This window comes from Hemicordylus capensis, chromosome 2, assembly GCF_027244095.1.
Source record: "Hemicordylus capensis ecotype Gifberg chromosome 2, rHemCap1.1.pri, whole genome shotgun sequence".
NCBI lineage: Eukaryota > Metazoa > Chordata > Lepidosauria > Squamata > Cordylidae > Hemicordylus > Hemicordylus capensis.
The window spans coordinates 258,387,340-258,399,151 of record NC_069658.1 but is presented as its reverse complement, the minus strand read 5'-3'; the positions used below and the strand labels follow the sequence as shown (position 1 = coordinate 258,399,151).

Genomic DNA, 11,812 nt, shown 5'->3' with positions numbered 1-11,812 from the left:
CGCCCCCTCCAGGGGCGTAGCTAGGGGAAAGGGGGCCGTGATTGCCCCTCTCTCTGGCAGCCCCTTGGAGTAAGGGAGATAATGAAAAAAAAATAGTGAGGAGTGGAGCTGAGGGGCCCTCAGGAGCTTGGGGGCCTGGGTTCTTTGAACCCACCCGCTCAATTATAGCTACACCCCTGTGCCCCCCCCCCCAGCACACTATTTCTCATTATATCAATGTCTTTAATGCCTCCAGAATTGCTTTCAATTGTGACCTGGAGGTTGATGCCAGTTTGGGGGGACTTCAGGTCAAATACGGAGGGCTGGCAACCATACACTTCAGTAATAGGCAAAGCTCCCCCGCCCACTCGCCTCTGAACTGCAGCAGGAGCATGTCCTGTTCCCTTCCCCCACCCCAAGCTGCCTGCCACCAACCATCTGCCTTTCTGCTAACACTGAACAGACTTCATGCTGGCCTTTCTGGGAAGTTCAGACCAGGCCTCTGGGTATGCAAATTCTTATCTAGGGAATGGGAATGATTTAAACATGGGAGATTAGAGACGGACCTGCAGACAGGGGAAAAGCTTGAGGAGTGACTCCTTGCTTAAATGTGTTTTTGAGGGAGAGAAGAAAAACATTTTTTTGGGGGGGGTATGTTTTGGGGATTGAAAATATGGGTTATTAGCTTTGGCGGGGGGGGGGATGTCAGTAAAACGGGGGATCTGCAGAGATGTGCCTGGGTAATTTTGGAGCCTGGACCTGAAAGGCTTTTGGAGGCCCCTCCCCCACCCACCCAGTATTTTTAAACACATTTTAATGTGATTACACCACCTGGGACAGACTAAAAAGGATTTTTGGGGTCCCCAGGGGTGTGTGGAGGCCCTGGACTTCAGCCCAGTAGAGCGCCTCTAGGGATCTGCTCCTGACTGGGGACTAATAAATAAAAAAGGAGACAAATTCTCACACCCCCCCCCCGTATCTTTGTCCTGCCTACTCTCCAATGGTAGATAGGTAGGGCTGTGTTTGTGTAAGAAGTTTATAACTCTGTATGGTTGGTGGGTGGGGCAAGAAGAGTCACAGGCTACATGCAGAAGGTTGTAGGTTCAATGGCCATAGAGATTTGCTGCCTGTCAGAGCAGATAACTCTAGTCTAGGTAGACCAATGAATAGGGGCGTAGCTATAATTGAGTGAATGGGTCCAAAGAACCTGGGCCCCCCAGGTCCACCCTCCCCCATTTTCTGCATTCTCTCTCTCACTCTCAGGGGCTGCTGGAGAGAAGGGGCGAATATGGGCCCCCTCTCCCCGAGCTACGCCCCTGCCAATGACCTGATCCTGTAAAAGCCAGGATATGGGGATGAGGCTGTAGCTATGAGGGGATCATGAGGGGATGAGGCTGTAGCTATATGAGGGGATGAGGCTGTCGTGGCCGAGCACAACCTTTGTATGCAGAAGGCCTCCGGTTCAATCCGTGGCGTCTCCAGATGGGGCTAGAAAAGACCTTTGATGGGAGCTCTGGAGAGCCCCTGCCCAGAGGTTCAGACAATAATGAACCAGATGAGTCCATATACTGCAGGTTCATATACCTGCTCTGGTTTGTCGTCAAGATCAAATCACCAACAGTGCAGTGTATTTTAAGAATACTGGCCACGGTTGCTTTTTTATGCTTCTTAGAACCCATTCACAAGTCATGTCGAACACTCGTACAAAATGGGTGTATAGCGTACACAGGTACAGATACATACACAGGTACAGTGATTCACATGTTATGTTGAGCATAGGTACAGCAGTACACTTCCTAGCTTTACCATGTGTTTGAGGAGTCTATACCCAGGTTCACTTTTAACATAGGAACACATAGGTACAACACATAGGATTAGGAACAACATAGGCACATCGCTGCCATATACCGTGTCAGACCATTGGTCCATCTTGCCCAGTATTTTCTACACAGACTGGCAGTGGCTTCTCCAAGTTTGCAGGCTGGAATCTCTCTCAGACCTATCTTGGAGATGCCAGGGAGGGAACTTGGAACCTTCTACTCTTCCCAGAGTAGAATCCATCCCCTAAGGGGAATATCTTACAGTGCTCACACATCAAGTCTCCCATTCATATGGAACCAGGGCAGACCCTGCTTAGCTAAGGGGACGATTCATGCTTGCCACCACAAGACCACTGTGGTCTCCTCAGCCAGTACAGGTACAGTCGTTCACACAAACACATGTACGAGTGTACAGGTATCTCTACACTCATGCAACATAATGTCTGAATGGGCCATTAGTAAATTAGAAATAGGTGCTCATAATCATGTGGGAATCCGCCCCCCACCCGTGTTCAGATTAGGTACATAATTTTATGCACAATGCTGACATTGCACCTGAAAGACCAGAACTTCTGGCTGTAGTTGACTGAGTTAGCCAGGCCATTGGTTAACCTGGCCCGGTGTTCTCTGCTTCAGTTTTTTACATGGGGGTCATGTCCAGCTCTGCTATCTGTGATCCTTTAGACTGAACATGCCAGGGACTGAACCTGGGACCTTCTGAATATAGGAATATAGTACCTTAGACTGAATCAGACCATTGGTTCAGCCTAAGTCAATATTGCCTATACTGACTGGCAGCATCTCTACAGGTATCAGACATGGGTATTTCCCATTCCTGTCTGGCGATGCCAGGGACTGAATGTGCGACCTTCTGCAAGCAAAGCATGTACTGTGCTAATGAGCTATGAGCCTTCTCCTTCTGCAAAACCAGGTCTAGAATTCCCTGATCTGTCCCTTAACACTGGTGTTTCCTTTGTCCTCCACCTCCTGCCCTGAAAGATAGATAAACCTACCTCACAGAGTTGTTGTGAGGATAAAAATAAGCATGTACACCACTCTGAGCTCCTTGGAGGGAGAGTGGGGTATACATGTTTTTTTAAAAAAGCTTCACAAAAATACACAGAAGTAGTGATGAGGAGACAATTCTTCAACCTCTTTGGCTCCAGAGTTATTTTCTCAGGTATTAACACAATGAACAAACTCTGAAATCCAAATAGAAAGATAAGTCAACTTGCATACAGCTTTGTATGGAGAAGTTTGTATGGGGAAATCCTCCTGCCCTTTCCTTTTGTCACACTGTAATCTGGATGATCACAGGGCTGTATATTTCCATCAGATTAGTTAATCTGTTAGGAATGGCTGTGAGTGTAAATTTAGATCCCTTCCCAATATTGCCACATCAAGAACTGAAATGTGTCACCCTATTTGGAAGCACCCTTTGTCCAGAGATTGCCTCAAGACTTCTTGGTTTTCTATTGTGTGACAGTCATTGCTTGCCCAACATCTCAGCTTCCCTCACTCCTCATCACGTGCTCTGAAAACTGGCTCAGCTGCTTTCTTCCTTTCCTTTTATATTAAAGCATTTCTAACCTGCCTTTCTATTAAAAGTTTCCAGAGTAGCTAAGAATATTCAGACAATATAAAATCATAGAAAAGCATATCTTTTTAAAAAACCACTGGATTAAAAATTAATCCTCTCTAATAAAACGCTTGGTGTCCGTCCATGGAGGGACACCAAGCGTGCGTTCGTGCCTGGCCTGTTCTGGGCATGCCCAGAACAGGGCAAGGGAGGCACGAACGGCAGGACCCGGCGGCCATGTTGGGGCCGGGAGAAGGAGAAGTGGCCGCCGCCTACGCCAGGAGGAGAGTGCGGGAGAGGCGGCGGCGCAGCCGTGGCCACGGCCAGAGGTGGCGGTGGCCGCGACAGGGCAACTGGCGGCGGGAGTGCGGGTGAGGCGGTGGCGGGGCCAGAAGCGGCCGCCGCAAATAAAGGAGAGAGGCGCCGGGGGAAGAGGCGGCGGGGAAGCTGGCCGAGGTGGCGGCGGAGCCGCCGCCGAGGCCTGGCGCCGCCAGTAAAGCCGGGCGGGGGGGGGAAACCTTGGGGCCCGATCCCACCATTCCCGTCCCCCCGCCAAATTACTAAGGGCCAAATTGGCCCTGAAAAATGCCGCCGCCGAACCGCCCTCCCAGCTGCCCGATCCCACCATTTGTACAGGAAAGAGGAGCTCGCTAGCAGAGGGCGTCCTTTCCGCTCAAAGCGCCAGTTTGAGAAGAGCCTTTGCAGAAAGAGGAGCTCTGCTGGCGAGCTCCTCTTTCCTGTACAAATGGTGGGATCGGGCAGCTGGGAGGTTCGGCGGCGGGGGCCGAAAGCATTACTAGCGCCCGTTTTTCAACGGGCTAAAATTCACTTGTTAGCAATAACTTTAAGCAAAGCCATATAAATAGGAAACAATGTAACCATGGCAACCCAAAGGTCTTCCCCCACAAAAAGGGCTACCATGGCCTGGTATCTAAGAGCCAATTAGGAAAGAGTAAGGCTAACATCCCAAGATAGAGAGCTCTGCAGTTTTGGTGCCACCGAATAGAAGGCCCAGTCCTGCTTTCCTGGCCCCTATACTTCAGACTTTTGCTTTGCAAGAATATACTAGGCTTGAGCCTGAAACATTTCGGAGGCCATTATAGAGGCCTCCGAAACGTTTTGGCCACTGGGGCCGTTTCGGTGTTCTGGAGGCGGTGGGAGTTTTCCCTTAAGGGTGGGGGAGGGTGCACTTACCCCTTCTGCCTCAATTCCCCCACCAGCTCCATTGTAGCAAAGCCCCTCGGGGCAGCAGCATACCTCCCTGCCGCCCCATTGCCGTCATCGGCCGGAAGTGGTCGGAACTACCAGGCAGCAGGGCAATGGGGTGGCAGGGAGGTATGCTGCTGCCCCGAGGGGCTTTGCTACAATGGAGCACCGGCTGGGGAAATGTGGCGGGAAGGGTAAGTGCACCCTCCCAAGCCCTTAAGGGTACACCTCCACCACCTCCAGAATGCTGAAACAGCCCCGGCCTCCAGAACGGTGCCGGGCACATCCCTAGAATATACAGAAGTGGAGGCCTGATGTCAGACGCAGGGGGTGGGGCTATCGGGGCACCCGCCGCAGCCACACACGGGCCTTCGGCGGGCTAGCTATGCCCCTGGGATCAGGTCTCCTGTGTCTTCCATATAATGCCTTTGTAAATGCGCCAAAACAGCCCGCCCCCACTTCAAGTCATTGCTTTGAAGACTCATATTTTAGTTTTGCAATCCCCCTATGAAACTTTGGCCTAGGTGACTTCTCTGACTGACTGCTTTCAAGACTTCCACCTGTATTGTCTGTCCCCTCTATGGCATGCATGAAATTCTTGCCCATGGCTTCTCTGGTTGGTTGTGCCCAAATATAGACCTCCTCTCTTATCCTCAGTCCTTTCTTACAAACTTCCTAGGGGGCCACCCTACTGGCGAGGTGGTGAGTCATACTATAGGATTCAGAGTCACCATGTAGGGAGAGAATTACAGAAGAGCAGACAGGAAGAAGAGTCTGGACAGAGTCATCTACCTTCCGATCAGGGTAAGCAGGAGGGCCTTTCTCCATCCAACTATGCTGGATGAAGGTGACTCAGGCCATGTGGGGGAGGTCTCCCAATAGGGCATGGAAGTGGTGGGGTCCCATCAGAAGTTCCACTGAAGTAAAACCTCAGTTATTTTTACTGTGTGTCAGAACTGAAGATTAGGGTAGCCCTTTTCATCTAGGGAATTTCCCCCCCAGCAAGGCCAACTTCAAAGGTTCAGTTTCTACCTCCCCACACCCTGATGAACTCACACTCTCATCCGTCGCCATAAACAGAGTCCCCAAAGCCAGCCAGCCTTCCTTTGTGGCATTGCTGCATTTCCTGGTGGGGCTTCAGAGAAATGAATGGGAAAATGTGTGATTTCCTCACATCCAAAGTGAACATTGTTTTAACTGTAACCAAGCCCAAGTTTTTATATATATATATATATATATATATATATATATATATATATATATGAATGAGAGTGTCATTTGTGTCAGAAACGTATACGTTGAATAAGAACAGTTATATTTAGAGCTGCAGGAAGAGGCCGTAGGCAGTGGCAGAGTCCTTGTTTTACAACCAGAAGGCTCCAGTTCAGTCTTCAGATAGGACTGGGGAAAGCCCTTATGTGAAACCCTGGAGAGTCCCTGCCAGCAGTGCTGAGCTGAATGGGCCAGTGGTTGGTATAAGGCTGCTTTATAGATTCTCAATCAATAATTTGCAGTTAGAATGTGGGGAAGCAACAAAAGGAGAACCAAAACTGTCCCTATATTACATTTGCTCACTGCCTGTTTCATGGCAATGGGGGACACCTCTTGGTGATTGCCTTTGTTTGTTTGTTGTTTGTCACATTTATATACTGCCCTCAAGGGCGCACCTAGGTAATTTTGGTGCCCAGACCTGAAGGGCTTCAGAGCCCACCCACCCCCCCGCCGTCCACTGTAAGTTTTTTTTAAAAAGCCTCCCCAGTAGCATGCCGCTGCTGCCCCGTGGCTAGGGTTGGCAATATTCCATTGCCTGAATATGGGATACAAGTGGGGGGAGGGTGTCTTGGGGGCAGGGTCATCTGTGGGTGGGGTCATCCTAGAAGCCTGAATAGCAATGCATTCGTAACAAGTTGTTCTAGTAAGAATTAATCAGCCTACTTTCCTTTCACTGTCTCTACATCTGGACTAAATTTGGTGCAAATCGAGGTCCATAAGTTAGATCTCTTGCACCTCAAATGTTCATGTGTCTGCCATCTTGGATCGGGGTTCGGGGTGGATGTTGTCATTACAAACTGCACCATTGAGGTGTCCCTGTGTGTCATTCACTAGAGCTGTTCCAAATTTGATTCAAATTGATTAGACAGTCCTCAAGTTAGTGCACTTGTGCCTCAAAAGTTTATGAATCTGCCATCTTGGATCAGGGTAGGTGACATCATCACAAACTATACCATTGGGGTATCCCTATGTGTCCATTCAGCTGTAGCAAATTTGGTTCTAATCGGTTAGACCAGGGATTCTCAATGTTGGGTCCCCAGATGTTATTGGACTTCAGCTCCCATAATCCCCCGCCAAAAGCCACTGGGCCTGGGGATTATGGGAGTTGAAGTCCAATAACATCTGGGGACCCAACATTGAGAATCCCTGGGTTAGACTATCCACAAGTTAGTGCACTTACACCTCCAAAGTTTATATTTCCACCATCTTAAACTGAGGTGGATGACATCGTCACAATCTTCGCTGTTGAAGTGTCCCTTTGTGTCCCTCCCTACAGTTGCAGCAAATTTGGTTCAAATTGGTTAAGCAGTTCACAAGTTAGCCCATTTGCACCTCAAAAGTTTATGTGTCCATCTTCGATTGGGTGGATGACATAATCACAAACTGTCTAGGATGTGTGAGGGGTGAGCCGAGCAGACCTCCCCTATCGCCGTGGTGGTAGGTGGAACGGGAGCGGCTGCTAGGCCTGACTGTTTGGCCCAGTGGCCTTTGAGAACTGCAAGGCACTCCAGTGTGCTTGTGCAGTTGGAATAGAGTGTTGCGAGGCCTGACGTCACGGGCTTGTGACACTCTATCCTAACTGTGATGGTGTTCTGGAGCACCTCACAAATTCTCAAGGGCCTCTGGGTCGAACGGTCAGGCCCAGCGGCTGCTCCTGCTCCACCTGCCACCGCCACCACCATCACGGGGGTGGGGGAGCCCTGCTTGGCTCACCCCCCACCCCCCGGCCACGCACATGTTGGTTAGAACTATTTTTTGGTGTTGCGATTTAGCACTGCAGGGCAGTGGCAGAGCAGACACGGGGTGGGGTGGCAGCAGGAGCCCCCCCTGGACCTTGGAGGTCACCCCGGACTTTGGAGGCCACGGCCCGGGACCCCAAGGTCCGGGGGTAAGAGTGCCTCTGACTGCCCTATATTAAGTCTCAAGGCAGTTTACATCCCAATCAAACAAGCCCAAACCTAAAAATCATATAAACAGATTAAAATTACCATAAATAAAACTTCAAAACTTTAAAACATCATAAACGAAAGGCCTGATAAAAGAGGTGTGTTTTCAGAAGTTGTTGAAAAACAACCAAAGATGGGGATATGCTGATTTCATTTGGGAGAGTGTTCCAGACCCTTGGGGCAACCTTAGAGAAGGCCTGGGTTTGGATCACAACCACAACTGGACCTCCCAATCTTAGTGGGTAGTGGGGCACATGAAGAAGAAGGCGCTCTCTTAAGTACCCTGGGCCCAAGCCGTTCAGGGTTTTATAGGTTTTTCTTCTTCTCAGAAGACCCCATGAATGCTGCTCTGTCAGTGTAAGGCCTCCCTTTTTTTTCGTTGTAAGGTCCAGGGCCCAGTGGCAACTCCCATTCACAAAATGTTGATTTTGTTGGGGGCCCTGACTGATTGTTTATTGTGTGTGTGTCAGGGGCGTAGCAAGGTTGGAGTGGGCCCAGAGACAAGATTTTAAAATGCACCCCCCCCCGAAGCTCAGCTCATGAAGTAAAGAAATCTTAAATGAGGCTGAATAGTGGTAACAAAGAGCATAGTAAACCATTCACATCAATTTCAGAGGAGGAATACAACTGAAGGAAGCCCGGGCGGGTGCATGGCTGGGGGAGTCAGTCATGTGACTTGCCTCTGGGGCCCCCCCCAAGGCAGTTGGCCCCCAGACAACTGCCTCCCCTTGCCCTGTTATAGTTACGCCCCTGGTGTGTGTGAAACTTTGATCACAGCTGAATACTCTGCAGTGCACAGTTCTCCTAGCACCATGTGGAGACAACTGTTCTCACTCTGCAGTGCTGTGCTTTGTCCAGTGCCAGGGTGTGTGTGTGTGTTCCTTTAAGGGAAATGGCATGCTCTTGAACCCCTGCCCCATCTTGGAAGGCATGTACACAGAGTGCTGGGGAAGGAAAGAGCCCTTCCCTTCTAAGGCTTTTAAAAGAGGGCTCTCTTAAAGGATCCCCCACCACCCCAGCACTGAGAGAAACACAGTACAGTGTGGAGATAAGTCCAATGAGAAATGGGTCTCACACGGAAGTTTTTTGGTTTGCTTGTTTGTTTTGCCAAAGTGGCCCCTGCTTGAAAAATAGTGAAGATCACTGCGTTAATTTATGTGATGACATGGTGTCATTCCAATGGGGGCTTCTGGGGGGGGAGGGCAACCCCCAGCACCAGCACAGGAGAGCCAGCACTTTTTATGAGAATTCTCCCTCAGAGTAACCGTGTTACACCCTGTTGTGTCATTCTTTGGACCTTCCCAGGGGGAAGCTAGGCAATAGCCTGCAGTCACAGGGAGAAGCACCACCAGTGGCGGATTTGGCCTCCCCCCGTCCCCCAGTGGTGCACCTAGATAATTTTGGAGTCTGGACCTAAAGGCTTTTGGCGCTCCCCACCACCACCCGCACACCCAGAATTTTCAACACATTTTTAATGCAATCACACCACGCAGGACAGACGAAAAAGGACTAGAAAGAGTGGCTGTGCCCCCCACCCCCACATTTTGCCCTTCTATCTCCCCAAAGCCCACCAACATGCCAGAGGGATGTGTTTCCTCTGTAACAGAGAACTTCCAGAGGGTGGGGAGAGCACCTAAAATAGTTGTGCTCTTGTGAAAGTGCCCACACTTGGAAAGAATGGGAGCTAGTAATGGGCATCTGCAGGACCTTTCCCAGAGGGTGGCAAAGGCTGCAATTCTATACTCACTTACCTGGAAGTAAGCCCCATTGAATTCAATTGCTTTTATGCTGTTTGGATAATTGTGATTATAATTGTTAATTGATTTTAATTGTTTTTATTTTGATGTAAACCTCCCTGAGCCAATTTTGGAAGGGCAGTATATAAATTGAATGAATGAATGAATGAATGAATGAATGAAATGGGCTCAATCCAGTGTGTGGTGGTGTAACTACCCCCTCTCTTGCCCCTGCCTCTGGAAACCACCGGGACTAGTGCAGTCTGCATGCTGCTGTCTGAAGCATGCACTGCACTCAGCATTAGTCAGGAAGGCTGTCAGCCACAAAATTTTCCTTAAAAAAAAAAAAAGTATTCTTCAAATGAAAGCTGCCATGTTAGAAATTACCAAGCTAGTTTTTCAAAACATCCTGCGGTGGGGTGAATAATTGCTCTAGGTGGGGCAGTGCACCCATTGACCTCAGGCTAGCTATGGTCCTGCCAAGTGGATGGAAATTAACCACCTCAGTTGAGCCTGCAATGCTGACTTCAGTTGCCAATGAGTCAGGGAGTTTGGGCGGAGGGAGTGGGAAACAGCTTGGCATGTTCCTGTGTCCCTTTAATCAAGGTTTGATCTGCAGATGTGATCAGGTGAAGCTTTTCATGGGATGGAACTAAGTCTTAATGACTGACATACTGTGCAATGATATGCCAGCCCAGGAATGTCTCGTGCTCACAAGTTGTACAAGTTACACAATGCAAAATGTGTGCAAATGCTGTTATACAAGAGCAAGCTTATGGGAAAGGATGGGCTTACTCTCATGTAACCGCATTTGAGCAAATTTTGCAATTACACAACTTGTGTGCATGCAACGCTACTAGGCTGATGCAAACGCAGCCCCAGACACGCCCCCTGTGTCTGATGTCAGATGCAGGGAGGTGTTTTTCCGGTCCCAAATGGGGCCGAACGGCCCTGTTTGGAACCGAAATTGGCCCGTGCTGTATCGGCAGCACAGCTGGAGTGACTCTCCCTGCCTTAAAGGCAGAGAGAGCCACTCCTGGTCTTGCTGCCAACACAGAGGGGCTGATCGATCTTCCTCCCAAACGGGGGCCACGGGGCCCCGTTTGGGAGGAAGATTGGCCTGCACTGTGTTGGCAGCCACTGCACTGTGTTGGCAGTTGGGAGATTGGCCTGCACTGTGTTGGCCTTTAAGGCAGAGAGAGTTGCTCTAGTCCGCGCTGCCCAATGCTGGGGGGAAACTATGCCCCTGCATCTGACATCAGACGCAGAGGGCTGGGCCAGGGGGCCGTGGCCAAACACAGGCCACCACCAGCCTCCCTACGCTTCTGCGCCTGACTCTCTGTGCAGCCCGACCTCGGTGCTGGGTTTAAGAGTGCACATGTGCTAAGTGCCAGGATAAAAGGTCAGACTACCCATGAGGGCAGTGCCGGGATTGTGCTTGACTCAAACCCAGGCTGGACAGCCAAACCCTCGACTTGGTTTGGCTGCTCATGTGCACAGCTTTATATTCTAAGTGGTAAGGGGGAAAGAATCAGCCATAAGAAGCTTGCATCTGGCATAGCTGACATTCAGCTATGAGGAAGATTGGTTTGGCTGGGTGTTTTGTCCAGGACCAACCAGCAGAACATGGGGCTCTTCACTAGAAGAAAGCTGGCTGAGTAAGGATTTGAGACCACATCTCCCTGATCCAAATGAATGGTTGTCCCTCAGAAAAAGGCATGGAATTGTTCTCTGTTGCTCCTGAGGGCAAGACTAAAACCAGTGGGTTGACATTATGACAAAGCAGATTTAGGGTAGACATTAGAAAGCATTTTCCAACTGCAAAAACTGCTCAACCATGGAACAGCCTGGCTGGTGTGCTGGTGGCCTCTCATTCTCTGAGGGTTTCAAACAGAGGCTGGACACCCACCTGTCAGTCAGAGATGCTGTCGCAGATTCCTGAATTGAGCAAAGGGGGTAGACTAAGACCTCCAAGGTGCCTTCCAGCTCTAACGTTCCATGTTTCTGTGATTGCCCACTGACCAGTGTGGTTGCCAACTGGCTGGGGAAAAGCCAAGTCTTTTCTTGTGCACTTCACAATAGTCTGATGTGCAGAAATCAGCAGGGGAAGCATGTCATAGCATGGAGATAAACATTATTATCTCTCTTTGCACTTCAAAGTGCTATAAAGGCATAGCTACAGGGGGGCTGGTTGCAAAGCTGGCAACCCTAGGTCTACATCCAAGAAGTTACCAACTAAGTACAACACACTGGCCTATAAATGGGTCAGTAACA

The 11,812-nt window shown here is 49.8% G+C and overlaps 1 protein-coding gene across 6 annotated transcripts in view; it reads left to right on the top strand.

The window, feature by feature from the left end:
* The first annotated feature begins 355 nt into the window (after positions 1 to 355).
* LOC128345702 (uncharacterized protein K02A2.6-like) overlaps positions 356 to 11,812 on the top strand; it is a 48,283-nt gene continuing 36,826 nt past the window's right edge. For 4 of the 6 annotated variants that reach the window (XM_053298060.1, XM_053298059.1, XM_053298058.1 and 1 more), the window contains exons 1-2: positions 3,524 to 3,749; positions 5,264 to 5,388. In XM_053298060.1, the coding sequence (XP_053154035.1) occupies positions 3,568 to 3,749; positions 5,264 to 5,388 (307 nt within the window). In that variant the 5' untranslated portion in view covers positions 3,524 to 3,567. Of the gene's footprint in view, positions 486 to 3,523; positions 3,750 to 4,874; positions 5,389 to 11,812 lie in introns of those variants that run through there. The other 2 variants (XM_053298053.1, XM_053298056.1) reach the window with 2 other exon arrangements.